The sequence below is a fragment of the Tursiops truncatus genome, chromosome 11 (genome assembly GCF_011762595.2).
Source record: "Tursiops truncatus isolate mTurTru1 chromosome 11, mTurTru1.mat.Y, whole genome shotgun sequence".
Lineage (NCBI taxonomy): Eukaryota > Metazoa > Chordata > Mammalia > Artiodactyla > Delphinidae > Tursiops > Tursiops truncatus.
Genome location: NC_047044.1, coordinates 17,144,077 through 17,161,549, shown reverse-complemented (window position 1 = coordinate 17,161,549; position 17,473 = coordinate 17,144,077). Strand labels below are relative to the sequence as shown.

The following is a 17,473-nucleotide window of genomic DNA, read 5'->3' as shown; positions in this document are numbered from 1 at the left end:
AAAAATAAATATTGTGAATTCGCTGTACGTAAGACCGATAATAAATGATTTTTGTAGGTAGGCAAAGTTATCTTATTGGTTCCATACTTATGTGAAGGCTTTCAAAAAACCGGTAAAATTTTTTAAAAGGAATTTAAACCTCTTTTATAAATTAATTCAGCTGATTGGTGACTGATTTTTCCATGTCTTTATTTTTTTCCCCATTACATGTCTTTTAGACATTTTGTTGCTGTAACCAAGATTGGGTAGCAAAAGAGAGAGGGGACAGAACTCGTATCAGTCATCCTAGTTATCTATTAGCATCTCATGGAAAATGGCTAGATCTGGGAAGGGTGGTGGCAATTAAATATTCTATGAAATAAGGCATTGTTTCTTCTTCCAAAGTATTCATTTATCTTTGATTTCCTTGGTCTTAGGAACTTGAATAATTTAGAGTTGGCTATACTTACCATCAAGATATATTAAATGAAGATTTCCCTGTCTGAAATTGGAGAGATGTAGCAATACTCTATTCTACTTTAGAAAATCCTGTTTCTCTAGTTGATTTCCTCTCAGTTAATGAGTTAGGTACTCTTGGTACATTTGGAGGGTCACAGAAATAGCACTGGCTTAGGAGACTGGAGACCTGTACTTAATCACAATGTGGGTACTCTGTAGCTGTGCAACATTAAAAATGTACCTTCTCTGATTTTCAGTTTCTTCTGCTGTAAAATAGAGATAGGAATATCTACCTGACCTATTTCACATGTACTGTTGTGAGTACTAAATAATACATGTATTTGAATGTGTTTTGGAATATGTAATGCACTAAAGTTGTTGGTAAATGCTTTAAAAATGTGGTTTGCTGTGCACTTGTTTAGGTTAAAAAAATGAAAATAGAAATCACTGGGAAACATAAATCCTTCTGAATCATATAGCCCAAATGTAAATAAGTAATTTACAAATGCTTTACAATAAAATCAAAGAAATTATTCATGGATATTTTAAAAATAAAAAATCTTGCAGCTAAATATTCATCAACTTAATCATTCTTTCCTTTATAAGAATGTTCACTATGTGACAATATAACTCTCCAAAGGAGAAATTCTATAATTAGTTCAGTTCTCTGCCTCAGCAGCTTCATTATAAGGCAGAAGAGTGGAATAAAGTTTCAAAATAAGCAAAAATATATAACTCTAAACCACAGTCCCCTTATTTTAAAGAGCTTAATAGGAACACTTCCCCCAATATATTTATAAACAACCTACTACTTATATAATGTTAACACTAATTGACAACTTAAACCACACGATCAAAGTCGATGTGCATTTCTTCTTCCCTTTATCAGTTAAATTATTAAATATCTGACAGTCTTGAGAGATTCCACTGCATTTTTAAAAAAATGAACTATATGTAATATAAAAATGCTTACCTATTGAATGACTAAGGTGTTGGTCAAGTGTTCAGAATACAATCAGAGTTTTAGAAAAATATTTGAGAAACATAGCAGTGTACCTGATAGTCTCCCACGTAGAAATCAGCCTGTGCAAACAGATGATGTGCACAGGCATGAAAAATAACCAAAGTAACCCCACCGATTTCTCCTTTAAAATGGTAAGCCTACCAGTTTCAATCAAGCTCTTAAGAGGAGCGAATGAATCATTTGCTCATTCTAAATCTTATGATAGCTTGGTTATATTAAATGGTACAGTTTTTTTTAATGAAAAGAAAGTATTAATTATAAGGTAGGTAACAAATACTAAATTCTGGCCAGTAGCAAAATTTTTGCAGCGCATGACAAAAGCATACCAGTAAAATGCGCTAAAGAATAACCACAGAATGCTAATATCCCACTATGATCTTGCTATCAACAATTTTTAGCAAAGATTTAGCTCTCCATCAAAAGCTTCTGTCTCTCTCTTTCACACCACACACACACACACACACACACACACACACACACACACAAGCACGCACGATTTCTCACACCATCTTGTTTCTACAAACACAGCTCAGGTTATCTTATTTTGGACTATTAAGTCTTCAGAAAAAGATCAACATTCTTTCAACAAATCAATGATCAAAAATGACCCACTGATGGGACGTCCCTGGCGGTCCAGTGGTTAGCACTCTGAGCACGGGTTTGATCCTTGGTCGGGCAACTAAGAGCATGCCACACGGCATGGCCAAAAAAAAAAAAAGACCCATTGCTTTCATTAAAGGCCATTCTGTGTTTAAAGGGTAGCCTGCCGAGAACTTGCAGAGTTGAAATTAAATTAGCATCAGCACAGGGATTCATAAAAACAGGTAAAAGTGAGTTTATCTCACACTCAGCAGAACATACTGAGGTCAGGTTAGGAGCAAAGTAATTGATAAATGGATCCTCAGCTGGCAGAGAGGTGGGCATAGTTAGAACTGTTACAAGCTTGGTTGGGCTCCTTTCATTTTAAAGTCTGCTTTGCAGTACAACACATCTGTGAGACAAGAAAGGCTAAACCAGAACTCTGTTTCCTTTAACGTGGCATTATGAGTTAAACAGTAATACATTACATTTCTGCTACGTCTGTGGTTTTAAAATTATTCATTGTAAACATCCTATATTCTTTCCTATTTATTTCAGAGCTTGAGTCTATGTCTATGTCAAATTATCATTTATTCTATGAAAACCAGCACAAATACTGTTCATTCTGGTTTCAGCACAAATTCTTTAAAAATAAAATGTTAAGGCCATTTAATGGAATCAGGGCCAACTGAAGATTACCCTTGCAGAAGACAAACTACTGAAATAAAAATTTTGAAAAAGAGCTATAAGTGGGTGTCTTTGTGTTTTCCTTCTTGGTAACTTGAGAGCGGTTTGTAGGATTTATTAGTCTCCAACATCTCCATCTCGATCTCCGATAAGCCAAAGAAAATGAAAACTTAAGGCTAACAAGGCTGTCCCGAGCAGATCACCCAGTGCCGTCAGATAGGGGATGGAGAAGCTATCCGGGTCCTTTCCTTTCCTCCAGAAATGATGGACCATCCAGTCAGCAATCCACAGCAAGGTAAACACCTAGAAGAGAGCACCAAAGGTTACTCCTGTCGCCTGGACAGTCCTAGCCCAGTAAACACGGCCATAAGCCTAAGCCACTGCTCTCTGAAGGGAACAGAATGCGTCTAAGTCAAGAACCTCACTGGAAAAGAAGAAAGAGTTAATTGACTGTAACATTTTCTTTTCACAGGAAAATACTATGTATTGCTGCAATTAATATTTTTCTTCCACTTGTCACATATATCTTCTCATTTTCTTCTAGCCTTCCCCAAACCACCATGTTCCTTATATTTAATAGTATTGTACATTTTGCCAAACCACTGTTGTTTCAACTTCTTCCTATATGATAAATCTGTGAAGAAAGAAGAAGACATACAAAGAAGGAAATAAAAATAAGGAATAACATTCTCCTATTGCAGGTACAATCAAATAAAATAAAGATGGAGAACCGACCATTTGCTTACTAATTATAAGGCCATTGGTGGCTTGTCAAGGAAAACTTCGTTTCAATGGTAAGAACAGTCACCAGAACGTAAGGGCACTGAGGAATGACTTGTTGATACAGATACAGATATATTTATAGATAGGTAGGGTCAAAATATTTCAAAGGGCTATTCAAACACTAAGGTGATATAAGTAAGTATTTTCTAGGATATCAGGAATATTAAGACCTTTGTAATGCTTTGAATTTTGGGATCAGATAAATGATTTTTTTCTTTCATCCATTTAGAGTAAGAGGATTCTCTAGTTTTCAAACACCTGAAGTATTAAAAGGGATTTGGGATTAGAGAGGTTAATATTCACTGGTTTGAGACAAGTTGGCAAATACAGGATACTGGTTAAGAGCATATTTCTATACCTGCTGGCTAACTATAGGCAAGTTACTTAACCTCTTTATGTCTCTAAATGAACATTAGAGATGATAATGGCATCTACTCTCATGAGCATGTTGTGAGGATTAAATAATAGACTGAGTAATTCAGTGCCTGGCACACAATACACTTTCAACAGACGCCTGCCATTAGCTGATTTTAACCGTGTCATTGCTATTACTTTGCTATTTGTGGTAGTGAGAACACTGGTACGTATAGGAGGAAGCCCGCCTAGGTCTAGCCGAGCCCAGGGCCTGTGACCTTTTACTACTCTGACAAGTAGGCCATGAAGGTGAGGTGTCTGCCTTGGGTTCCAAACTTCTGTGCTGTGGTTTAGCTCTGACACCTTTACCAGGAAGGACGGTGGCTTGTCCAAGCTGAGAGCCATATACTTAATCCAAAGGAGGGAACTTCACATGTCTTTGGACATCAGTCAGAGAGAGAGGTTGTACTTTAAGTCCTGTTTTCTTTTGTATGAGGCTGGTTCTTCCTTAGTGTTTCATGGCAAAGGCTGTTTTGGAATCATATTGTCCTGTTCTTCAGGACAATCTGTTTTGCGTGTGGAGGAAGCATGGAATGTTAGAAATAATCCTGGATTTGGAAGTCATAAGATCTGGATTTGATTTCCACTTTGGCCATTTATCAGCTATATGACTCTGGGCAAGCTTCTTACCATTAACCCTCAATTTCCTCATTTGAGGAGAACAAAACCAAAACGGGCCTCATATCTGCCACACTTACTTTGAGATAATTAATAAGAGCCTCAGTTTAGGAAGATGAAGAGAAACGTAAAAAGGCAGCACAGTCTCAAGTTACATTAATAAAAGCATAGTGTACAGACCGAGAGAGTGTCACCCACTGGACCCTGGATGGGTCAGGCCACAACTCGGCAGTGTGTTAGGAACTTGTTAACCCCTGTGCTTCCAGCACCTAGCAGAGTGACTAGCTCACAAAGTAGACCCTTGATATCTGATTGAGGGCATAAAAATCATCGGGAGACAAGGTCATTCATATAAGGGACTCCTATGAGAACAAGAACTGTTTGTCCTGGGCAAGGAGGGCAGGAGATGTAAACTTAAGAAGGTTATTGTGTCAGGAGACACTGGCTTATAACACACAGTGTCATAGGGTAGAGTTTTAGGGTAAAGGGTAAAAGTTACCAAAAGTTACCAAAACAACTTAAAAAAAAAAAACAATTTGGGCTGTCTATATATGTAACGAATTATGTAGTAAACTCTGTATTACTGGAGTATATGAAGGTTCAATAAAGAAATTTTTTGATTGTGTGAGTAATATGTGCTGGAGGAAACAAAATTTTTAAAGAGAATGAGGGTAGCTATTTTCTCTGGGATTGGCAGGAAATACAAACAAATAAATCCATATTGTATATTTTTTATAACATTATGTATTTATATATTAATAATATGAGTATATTTATATAAATTTATATAACATACATCATACATATGTGATATATAATTTACTAATTCGTGGTATAACATTCACACTGAATGGGAGATTTGTCTAGAATGGGGGTTGGCAAACTATAGCCCATGGGCCAAATTCAACCTGCTGCCTGTTTTTTGTAAATAAAATTTTATTGGAACACAACTCTACCCGTTTGCTTACTTATTGTGTATTTAGTCTATTATTTAATCCTCACAACCTTCTTATTAAGTAGGTACTGTTATCATCTCTAACGCTCACTTGGAGAAGGTGAGTCAGAGAGGGTAAGAAACCTGTTTTAGTACTACGATGACATAATTATGTAGTTGGGACAGAGACCATATGGTCCACAAACACAAAACAGAACTAAAATGGCATCCTTACCTCATACTCCCAAATAAATTCCAGGTAAAGACAAATATAAAAAGCAATACTTGGACTTCCCTTGTAGCACAGTGGTTAAGAATCCACCTGCTAATGCAGGGGACACGGGTTCGAGCCCTGGTCTGGGAAGATCCCACATGCCGTGGAGCAACTAAGCCCATGCACCACAACTACTGAGCCTGTGCTCTAGAGCCCACAAGTCACAACTACTGAGCTGGCGCACCTAAAGCCCGGGCTCTGCAGTAAGAGAAGCCACCATAGTGAGAAGCCCGCGCAATGGAACAAAGAGTAGCCCCTGCTCGCCGCAACTAGAGAAAGCCCGCGTGCAGCAATGAAGACTCAACGCAGCCAAAAATAGATAAATAAATAAATTTATTAAAAAAAAAACAACAACAATATCTGCCTAGGTATATCTTACCAAAAAAAAAGCAATACTCAAAAAGTTTTATAAGAAAATGTAAGAGAAGGTCTTTAAGACCTTGATGTAGGGAATGATTTCATAAATAAAATGCATAATATATTAAAGGAACTGTTTATAACTTACATTAAAGATTCCTGTGGTTCAATAAATACCATAAATAAAAGTTAAAAATCATGCCCCAGGCTTGGAAAAAAATCTCTTCACTACACATAACTGACAAAAAAATTAGTATTCAAATACTAAGAGAATATCCAGAGAACTCCTACAGTTCATTAGAAAAAGAAACAATTCAACAGAATAGAAGAGGAAACCTAAAGCTCTAATAAACATATGAAAAGATGCCCAACCTCACTAATAATATGGGGATGCAAATTAAAACCACACTAAACTCCATTTCATATCCATCTGACTGACAGAAATCACCTTTTAAACAACAATAATAGTGAACATTGTTTTTGAAATGGCACTTTATGGGGCCATGCGGTATTCAAAGAGGTTAACGTGTATGAACTGATTTAATTTTCAAAACATCTCTGTAAAATGCTATCGATTTTTACTATCCCTCTTTGAGGTATGAGGAAACAAAGGCATTTATAGAGTATGAGAAGTCTGCCCAAGATCACGCAGCTCATAGGGAGTCAGGCTCAAACTCATCCACTCAAGTTTAGTCTAACACTAAAGCCCAAGTTCTCATCCATCAGTGAAGTACATTGTCTTGGTAAAAAAGAACTCCACATTGGCAACATGCACAATTATTAATACTCTGGAGAGCAATGTGGCACTGCGTGTTAAGTGTGAAGATGTGCAGTTCCTTAGTTCAGCAATTCCACTAGAAACAATGATTTTTTCCCCTCTTGCAACCCTAAAAGGATAAAACTATGTAGGCTAGAGGAGGCTAGCCTAAGGGGCTCTGCTGGGCCCAGGTCCCATGTGGCTACCCAAGGACCAGGAAGATCAATATCTTGGTGTACTGTATGCATGCATACTAAGAGAGATGTGCAAGGATATTCACTGCATCACTGTTGTAAAAGCCGAAAATTGGAAATAAACTGAAATGTCTATTGAAACAAAAAGGGCTAAGTTAACTCTTAGGTCATACAACTGAACACTTATATAGAAGCTAAAATGAATGAAACAGAGGGACTTCCCTGGTGGCATAGTGGATAAGACTCTGCGCTTCCAATGCAGGGGGCACAGGTTCGACCCCTGGTCATGGAACTGGATCCCACACGCATGCTGCAACTAAGAGTTCTCATGCCACAACTAAGGAGCTGGCAAGCTCCAACTAAGGAGCCCTGGAGCTGCAACTAAGGAGCTGGCAAGCCACCACTAAGGAGCCCATGTGCTGCAACTAACACCTGGTGCAACCAAATAAATAAATATTTGAAAAATAAATAAATAAAATGAATGAAAAAGCTACATGAATTAATATGAGTATGTCTCAAAAGCGTAAGGCTGAATGAAAAAAGCAGTATAAATAAATGATTCTAATAGGTTTATAAATATTAAAAATACATTATTTATAGATACACACATCTGTAGCAATAGTATAAAAACATGCATGGCAACGATACATACCAATTTAGAATGCTAATAACTGCTAGGAAGAGAATGAAATAAGACCAGGAAGGGATATCTAGGAGGCACCAACCATAGGTATGATGTATTTTTATTGAGCATTTTGAAATAGTTGCTTAAATAATTTGCTAATGGTTGATAAAGCTGGGTGGTAATTACATGGTTATCTTATTTCCTATCATTTCCTGTACATTTGTGTTTCGTAATACAAAGTGTAAGCAGCTGGGGCAGCGGCAACTCACTGACCAGGGCTGCCCGGGCTACTACTTAAATACCTACCCAGGGGGATGCCTGAGAAAGGAAGGCAGTAAGTGTGCCCTGTAGAATCCATGACAAGCTTGGACTTGTAAGGACCAAGTAGCGCTGAGGCTAACACCAAAGGATTATTTTAAAGTCTGTGAATGACTTTTCACAAAGATGGCGCCGCAAGGGAAGAAGGAAGCCCCTGACCTCCCAAAGCTGAAGCCAAAACAAAGGCTTTGAAGGCCAAGAAAGCAGTGTTGAAAGGCATCCACAGCAACAAAAAAAGATCTGGATGTCATCCGCCTTCTGATGGCCCAAAACACTGTGGCTCAGGAAGCAGCCCACATATCCTCAGAAGAGCGCCCCTAGGAGAAACAAGTTTGACCACTACGCCATCACCAAGTTGCCCCTCACCACTGAGTCAGCCATAAAGAAAACAGAAGACAGTAACACGCTGGGGTTCACTGTGGACGTCAAGGCCAACAAGCACCAAATTAAACAGGCTGTGAAGAAGCTCTATGACACGATGTGGCTAAGGTCAACACCCTGATCAGGCCTGACCAAGAGAAGAAGGCATATGTTTGACTGGCTCCTGACTACGATGCTTTGGATGTTGCCAACAAAACTGGGATCATTCAAACTGTGTCCAGCTGGCTAATTCTAAATATAAAAGTTTTGACTATAAAAAAAATAAAAGTCTGTGAATGGAGTAAGCAAATGTCTGCAATCTCTCATCGTTCTTTCAACTGTCCTGCCCAGGTGGGAGAATAAAGGGATGTATTCTAGAGAAACTGAATGGGAACGACTCAGGTCTCAAGGATACCAGACACTACGAGGTACTGGCAGAGGATGAGGATGAACTGGAAGTCTGCACAGTTAACAGTGGGATTCTTTCAGACCTTTATTTTGTTCCAAGAACAGAGGCAGGCGGGAGTATAACTCCCCAGAGAGGAGGTTAGATGTTCAAACTTGGAGGGCTCCCCGTGAAATGGCCAACTACCCCAGATCCTCCACAGTAAAGTGCCCAGTCAACAGCCTTCTCCCACCTCCAAGCTACTTAACCTCTCCATGCCTCAGCTGCCTTCCTGTACAATAGGGAAAACAGTCCCTCTCTCATAGAGATGATGAGATGAGCATTAAACAGGGAAGAGCACTTAGAACAGTGCGGGACACATAGAACATAATAACTATTTGCTATGAATTAAAAGAAACCAGGTCATATATGAGTAACAAGAATCTGACTCTTCAACAGCTGCACTAGTAGAAAAGGGAGCAATACCTTCAAAATCCTGAGAGAAGAGTATTTCCAGTCTATAAGTCTGTGCCCAATTTATCAACTGAGTGTTGAGGGTAAACTACAGTCAACTTAAGACATGCAGGCACTCAGAAAAATTATCCCATGTTCTCTTTGGAACTTTCTTAAAAACGTTTTGATGCAAAATGAGGGAGAAAACCAAGAAAGAGAAAGACCTGAGATCCAGAAAATAGAAGTGCCAACCTAAGAGAGAGTGAGGGAAACCTCCAGGGGAAGAGCTGTGCAGTGGGCTGGCGACAGAGTCCAGACAGAGCTAGAGGGTGGACGGCTCTGGAAATGAAGTCCCAGGATAAAGGCAAATTGGTAAATTATCTGAAATAACAGAGTTCGGGGAAGGGACTAATTATAGGTGGGTGATAGTTGTGACGGAACACTTGAAAAAAATTAAGGATAGGGCTTCCCTGGTGGTGCAGTGGTTGAGAGTCCACCTGCCGATGCAGGGGACATGGGTTTGCGCCCCGGTCCGGGAAGGTCCCACATGCCGTGGAGCGGCTGGGCCCGTGAGCCATGGCCGCTGAGCCTGCGCGTCCGGAGCCTGTGCTCTGCAATGGGAGAAGCCACAACAGTGAGAGGCCCATGTACCGCAAAAAAAAAAAAAAAAAAAAGATACATGCACCCCTATGTTCACAGCGGCACTATTCACAATAGCCAAGACGTGGAAACAACCTAAATGTCCACTGACAGATGAATGATTAAATGCTCCAACCAAAAGACACAGACTGGCTGAATGGACATAAATACACGACCCATATATATGCTGTCTACAAGAGACCCACTTCAGACCTAGGAACACATACAGACTGAAAGTGAGGGGATGGAAAAAGATATTCCACGCAAATGGAAATCAAAAGAAAGCTGGAGTAGCAATTCTCATATCAGAGAAAATAGGCTTTAAAACAAAGGCTATTACAAGAGACAAAGAAGGACACTACATAATGATCAAGGGATGAATCCAAGAAGAAGATATAACAATTGTAAATATTTATGCACCCAACATAGGAGCACCTCAGTACATAAGGGAAATGCGAACAGCCATAAAAGGGGAAATCGACAGTAACACAATCATGGTAGGGGACTTTAGCACCCCACTTTCACCAATGGGCAGATCATCCAAAATGAAAATAAATAAGGAAACACAAGCTTCAAATGATACATTAAACAAGCTGGACTTAATTGATATTTATAGGACATTCCATCCAAAAACAGCAGATTACACTTTCCTCTGAAGTGCTCATGGAACATTCACCAGGATCAATCGTATCTTGGGTCACAAATCAAGCCTTGGTAAATTTAAGAAAATCGAAAGAGTATCAAGTATCTTTTCCGACCACAATGCTATGAGACTATATATCAATTACAGGAAACATACCTTTAAAAAATACAAACACATGGAGGCTAAACAATACACTACTTAATAACCAAGGGATTACTGAAGAAATCAAAGAGGAAAACAACAAATACCTAGAAACAAATGACAATGAAAACATGACGACCCAAAACCTATGGGATGCAGCAAAAGCAGTTCTAAGAGGGAAGTTTATAGCAATACAAGCCTACCTCAAGAAACAAGAAACATCTCAAATAAACAACCTAACCTTACACCTAAAGCAATTAGAGAAGGAAGAACGAAAAAACCCCAAGTTAGCAGAAGGAAAGAAATCATAAAGATCAGATCAGAAATAAATGAAAAACAAATGAAGAAAACAATAGCAAAGAACGATAAAACTAAAAGCTGGTTCTTTGAGAAGATAAACAAAATTGATAAACCATTAGCCAGACTCATCAAGAACAAAAGGGAGAAGACTCAAATCAATAGAATTAGAAATGAAAAAGCAGAAGTAACAACTGACACTGCAGAAATACAAAAGATCATAAGATTTTACTACAAACAACTATATGCCAATAAAATGGACCACCTGGAAGAAATGGACAAATTCTTAGAAAAGCACAACTTCTGAGACTGAATCAGGAAGAAATAGAAAATATAAACAGACCAATCACAAGCACTGAAATTGAGACTGTGATTAAAAATTTTCCAACAAACAAAAGCCCTGGACCAGATGGCTTCACAGGTGAATTCTATCAAACATTTAGAGAACAGCTAACACCTATTCTTCTCAAACTCTTCCAAAATATAGCAGAGGGAGGAACACTCCCAAACTCATTCTACGAGGCCACCATCACCCTGATACCAAAACCAGACAAAGATGTCACAAAGAAAGCAAACTACAGGCCAATACAACTGATGAACACAAAAGCAAAAATCCTCAACAAAATACTAGCAAACAGAATCCAGCAGCACATAAAAAGGATCATACACCATGATCTAGTGGGGTTTATTCCAGGAATGCAAGGATTCTTCAATACACGCAAATCAATCGATGTGATACACCATATTAACAAATTGAAGGAGAAAAACCATATGATCATTTCAATAGATGCAGAAAAGGCTTTTGACAAAATTCAACACCCATTTATGATAAAAACCCTCCAGAAAGTAGGCACAGAGGGAACTTATCTCAACATAATAAAGGCCATATATGACAAACCCACAGCCAACATCATTCTCAGTGGTGAAAAACTGAAACCATTTCCATGAAGAACAGGAACAAGACACGGTTGCCCACTCTCACCACTATTATTCAACATAGTTTTGGAAGTTTTAGCCACAGCAATCAGAGTAAAAAAGGAAATAAAGGAATCCAAATCAGAAAAGAAGAAGTAAAGCTGTCACTGTTTGCAGATAACATGATACTATACATAGAGAATTCTAAAGACTCTACCAGAAAACTACTAGAGCTAATCAATGAATTTGGCAAAGTAGCAGGATACAAAATGAATGCTCAGAAATCTTTTGCATTCCTATACACTAATGAGGAAAAATCTGAAAGAGAAATTAAGGAAACACTCCCATTTACCATTGCAACAAAAAGAATAAAATACCTAAGAAAAAACCTACCTAAGGAGAGAAAAGACCTGTATGCAGAAAACTATAAGACACTGATGAGAGAAATTAAAGATGATAAAAACAGATGGAGAGATATACCATGTTCTTGGATTGAAAAAAATCAACATTGTGAAAATGACTATACTACCCAAAGCAATCTATAGATTCAGTGCAATCCCTATCAAACTACCAATGGCATTTTTCACCAAACTAGAACAAAAAATTTCACAATTTGTATGGAAACACAGAAGACCCTGAATAGCCAAAGCAATCTTGAGAAAGAAAAACAAAGCTGGAGGAATCGGGCTCCCTGACTTCAGACTATACTCAAAGCTACAGTAATCAAGACAGTATGGTACTGGCACAAAAAAAGAAATATAGATCAATGGAACAGGATAGAAAGCCCAGAGATAAACCCACACACATATGGTCACCTTATCTTTGATAAAGGAGGCAAGAACATACAATGGAGAAAAGACAGCCTCTTCAATAAGTGATGCTGGGAAGACTGGACAGCTACATGTAAAAGAATGAAATTAGAACACTTCCTAACACCATACACAAAAATAAACTCAAAATGGATTAAAGATCTAAATGTAAGGCCAGACGCTATAAAACTCTTAGAGGAAAACATAGGCAGAACACTCTATGACATAAATCACAGCAAGATCCTTTTTGACCCACCTCCTAGAGGAATGGAAATAAAAACAAAAATAAACAAATGGGACCTAATGAAACTTAAAAGCTTTTGCACAGCAAAGGAAACTATAAACAGGATGAAAAGAATGGGAGAAAATATTTGCAAATGAAGCAACTGACAAAGGATTAATCTCCAAAATTTCAAGCAGCTCATGCAGCTCAATATCAAAAAAACAAACAATCCAATCCAAAAATGGGCAGAAGACCTAAATAGACATTTCTCCAAAGAAGATATACAGATTGCCAACAAACACATGAAAGAATGCTCAACATCACTAATCATTAGAGAAATGCAAACCAAAACTACAATGAGGTATCACCTCACACCAGTCAGAAGAGTCATCATCAAAAAAATCTACAAACAATAAATGCTAGAGAGGGTGTGGAGAAAAGGGAACACTCTTGCACTGTTGGTGGGAATGTAAACCCATACAGCCACTATGGAGAATAGTATGGAGGTTCCTTAAAAAAACAGAACTACCATACGACCCAGCAATCCCACTACTGGGCATATTCCCTGAGAAAGCCATAATTCAAAAAGAGTCAGGTACCACAATGTTCTTTGCAGCACTATTTACAATAGCCAGGACATGGAAGCAACCTAAGTGTCCACTGACACATGAATGGATAAAGAAGATGTGGCACATATATACAATGGAATATTACTCAGCCATAAAAAGAAAGGAAATTGAGTTATTTGTAGTGAGGTGGATGGACCTAGAGTCTGTCATACAGAGTGAAGTAAGTCATGAAGTAAAAAACAAATACCGTATGCTAACACATATACATGGAATCTAAGAAAGAAAGAAAAAAGGGTTCTGAAGAACCTAGGGGCAGGACAGGAATAAAGACACAGACGTAGAGAATGGACTTGAGGACATGGGGAGGGGGAAGGGTAAGCTGGGACGAAGTGAGAGAGTGGCATGGGCTTATATATACTACCAAATGTAAAATAGATAGCTAGTGGGAAGCAGCTGCATAGCACAGGGAGATCAGCTCGGTGCTCTGTGACCACCTAGAGGGGTGGGATAGGGAGGGTGGGAGGGAGATGCAAGAGGGAGGAGATATAGGGATATGCGTATATGTATAGCTGATTCACTTTGTTATAAAGCAGAAACTAACACACCATTGTAAAGCAATTATACTCCAATAAAGATGTTAAAAATAAATGGATGAATTGATGTCTCCACAGTCTGTTTTAGCTCTAAAGTACAAGGGTAAGAAATCTGTGGTCATAAACCACATAGTGATTGCTCTCCTTATCCCTGCATTTCTTCCTCCATCCCTCCCACATTCTTAGTCTCATAATTTAAGTTCCCGTCCCATGCAATTTCTTTTTAAAGGTATTGTGATGACTTAAAGGTCAAGCAGGTTTAAATTTATTAATTTTTTTACAAGTTAACAAGGATATCAGTGTTTCCTTGGAACACTGTATAAATGAATTATTAAAAGCACAGTAAGTATCAGATACTTCTTAATGAAACATGCTTTATTTTCAAACTAAAAGATTATTTAAGGAATGTATTCTTTTTTACTGGGAAAACACATCAAAAATCTAACCAAGCGTAGACTGTATTTTACATGGTCTGTTTGTTTTTTATGAAATATGCACAACTTCTTTGGGTAAATATACCTCCTTAAAAGGCAACTTTGTTGCCCCAGCTAATTATGCATGTTCTAGATGTATTACTTGGAATTTAAATAAATATATAAAACACACGAATATATATTTGCTTTGGATGATTGATTCTCTCGGCCAGCTCCTTCTCTGAGCTAGAATCAACATTCCCATCTACTAGCATCCCTTCAATGCCCCATTGCCAGTAACAGCCTTGTGTATCATGTGATGAAAGATGATTTCTTTGGGAGAGGAGTGCTTAGAAATATGATACAAATAAACACCAGGAATAGCAAATTAGTACATTTCTTCCTAAGCCTTACAAAAGCTGAATTCAGTTTCCCTATAAAAATATGCTTCCCTAATCCAGTTTCCAGACTGCTAATGCTACTCATTAAAATCTAATATTTAAATGTCAGCTAAGAATTTAGGATTATCAGTCAACAGGAAATCAGTCTACTCCTGATATACAGATAAAATGTCTTTTCTTTGGCCTGAATTATTTTTGTGAGGTGGCAGGTGGGGGAAGGTAGGAAACAAACAAACCTTATTTCGAGGAGTCCCTAATAATCACCAAACTTCCCAAGGAGTCCATGGCACAAAAATGGTTAAGACTTTCTGTCCGAAAGAAACCCTCAGAATGTGTTCAGGAGACAATATAACAATACTCACAGTCTTGATTTTTAATAGCAAAAAACTACAAACAACCTAAAAGTCCATTAAAAGAAGAATAGATGAAAAAATCATGGAATATCTACACAATGGAATACTATATAACTAAAATAGATGAACAACAGTTACCCATATGAATGAATCTCACATACAATGCTGAGCAAAAGAAGAAAGCCACTTAAACACAAATGCATTGATTCCATTTATAAATTTCAAAACCACGCAAAACTAAAACCATATATTTTTAGGTATCCAAATAAATGCATAATCATAGGGAAGAGCAAAAACTTTTTAGCCATACAATTCTGAATCAATAGTTTGCTTTGGGGAGGAGGGAGGAGCAGATAGGTAGCTTTAGAAGGTATAGGTACTAGGGTATTGGTAGTGTTATAATTCTTAAGCTGACTGGTGAGTGTCCTGGTGGTCACTGTATTATTACTCTTTATACCTTGTACATGTCATTACTGTTTACCTATTCAATATTTAATATGCAATTAAAAATTTTTAAAGGGAATTCCCTGGTGGTCCAGTGGTTAGGACTTCACACTTCCTCTGCAAGGGGCACAGGTTCGATCCCTGGTCAGGGGACTAAGATCCTGCAAGCCGTGTGGTGTGGCCAAAAAAAAAATTTTTTTCTTAAATACAATAATTTTTGGCTGGGAGTTCATTAACCCTGGCCTAGTGATCCTCCCTCATGTGACCATGTCATTCTGTTCCAATCATGCAAAGAACCAGTGATAGCCAATGTCACTTAGTATTATGAAATGACAACCTCAAAATCAAGAATAAAGTCAAACTGAAGACGTTTCTTAGTTTAGTAATAATAAGCAAAAAAGATGATAATAAAACATATACAAACTGCTAGAGGAAACTAACATTTATTGACTATCTCTTACATGCTAAATAAAATTACTTTAATGCTGTTAATATCCATAGAATATTAAGGAAAGATGCAATCAGCAGAGATCAGGCCCTGAACAACTTAGGTGTTCCCTCTTCACCCTCTGCCTGTAGCCCAAAGATGGCTCTGCTTCTAATACCATCCCTTTTCAAGTAGGAAGACTTTGTTGCCCAGCAGAACATTTCACTGGAAAAAAGAATATTCATTCATTTAAAACTATTTATTGAATGCCTTTCTAATATATTACTCAAATTTGAGAAATAATTTTTTGAAGTAGCACACCAAAATATTTGTGGTGGTGGTCTTGAGTATGGGGATTATGGACAATTTTACAATGATGAACATGTGTTGCTTTATGATAAGAACCAAAACTCAATAAACTAAAAAAAATCCCCATAAAACAAGACCAAAAACCACTTCCTTGTCTAAGCTCAGCATGGAGGTCTGTTTTTTCCCTTTACTAGGTGAGATATCATCTCAGAGAACAGATTTAAAAGGATAACTTTGACATCTATAGGAATTTAGTAATGGATATTGCTAGAAAATGAAACTACCTGAAAAAAATTTTAATTGCAGGTAAAAGGAAAAGAGTCAGAAATACAGCTCTGAACTTCTTTGACATAAGTAAACAAACCCTGAAAAGAAGACAACTTATTTTTATGGGAGGGGATAAAAGTAAGGGGCAAAGAAATAACTGAGATATTTGAAACCTAGAAAATCAATCTTTTCTTGATATTAGAAGGGTCTACAGTCATTAGTTAGAGACAGAATATGGAGAAGAGCAGAGAATAGAACTGGATGTACAAAGGCAAGGAGCATGCTTAACTAATTAACATTTTAGAAGAAGCAGCTATGAGAAGTGACAAGTGTGAAAACCCAGATATGATCAACCTGGACTTCTGTAAGGTTTGAGATACAGTATCAGACAAGGATTCATAAATATAATTGCTGCTGCTGTTGAAATGCTAGCACACTAAGAACTCTATGCTAAGCGTAGAGAATAAAAGGATGTTGATTTGGAATCACAGAGAGAAACACATCTACATTAGATTTGATTGTTTGGCATATTTATACCTGTAAAAGTACAAATACTCATGAAAGTGAGCTGAGATCTACAGAAAGAAGAGAGTTTGCAATTAAAAATTTTTTAGAAAAGTTAAGGCTTAAAAGAGAAGAGCAGCAAAAGAATAGACATATAAATCTATGGAAAAGAATACAATTTAGAAATAGACCCACATATAGTAAATTGGTTTTCGACAAACATACTAAGGTCACTGAAGGTGAGGAGGACAGTTTTCCCAACAAATGGTGCTGCAACAGCTGGGTATTCACATGGAAAAATATAAACCTCAATCTGTATTTCACGC

At 37.7% G+C, this 17,473-nt stretch overlaps 1 protein-coding gene and 1 pseudogene across 2 annotated transcripts in view; one reads left to right on the top strand and one right to left on the bottom strand.

Annotated features, from left to right (window-relative positions):
• Window positions 1-271: 271 nt before the first annotated feature.
• SLC41A2 (solute carrier family 41 member 2) overlaps window positions 272-17,473 on the bottom strand; it is a 128,721-nt gene continuing 111,519 nt past the window's right edge. For both annotated transcript variants that reach the window (XM_073788246.1, XM_019918735.3), the window contains exon 11: window positions 272-3,031. In XM_073788246.1, the coding sequence (XP_073644347.1) occupies window positions 2,846-3,031 (186 nt within the window). In that variant the 3' untranslated portion in view covers window positions 272-2,845. The remainder of the gene's footprint in view (window positions 3,032-17,473) is intronic.
• Window positions 8,129-8,725, top strand: LOC141275925 (large ribosomal subunit protein uL23 pseudogene; annotated as a pseudogene).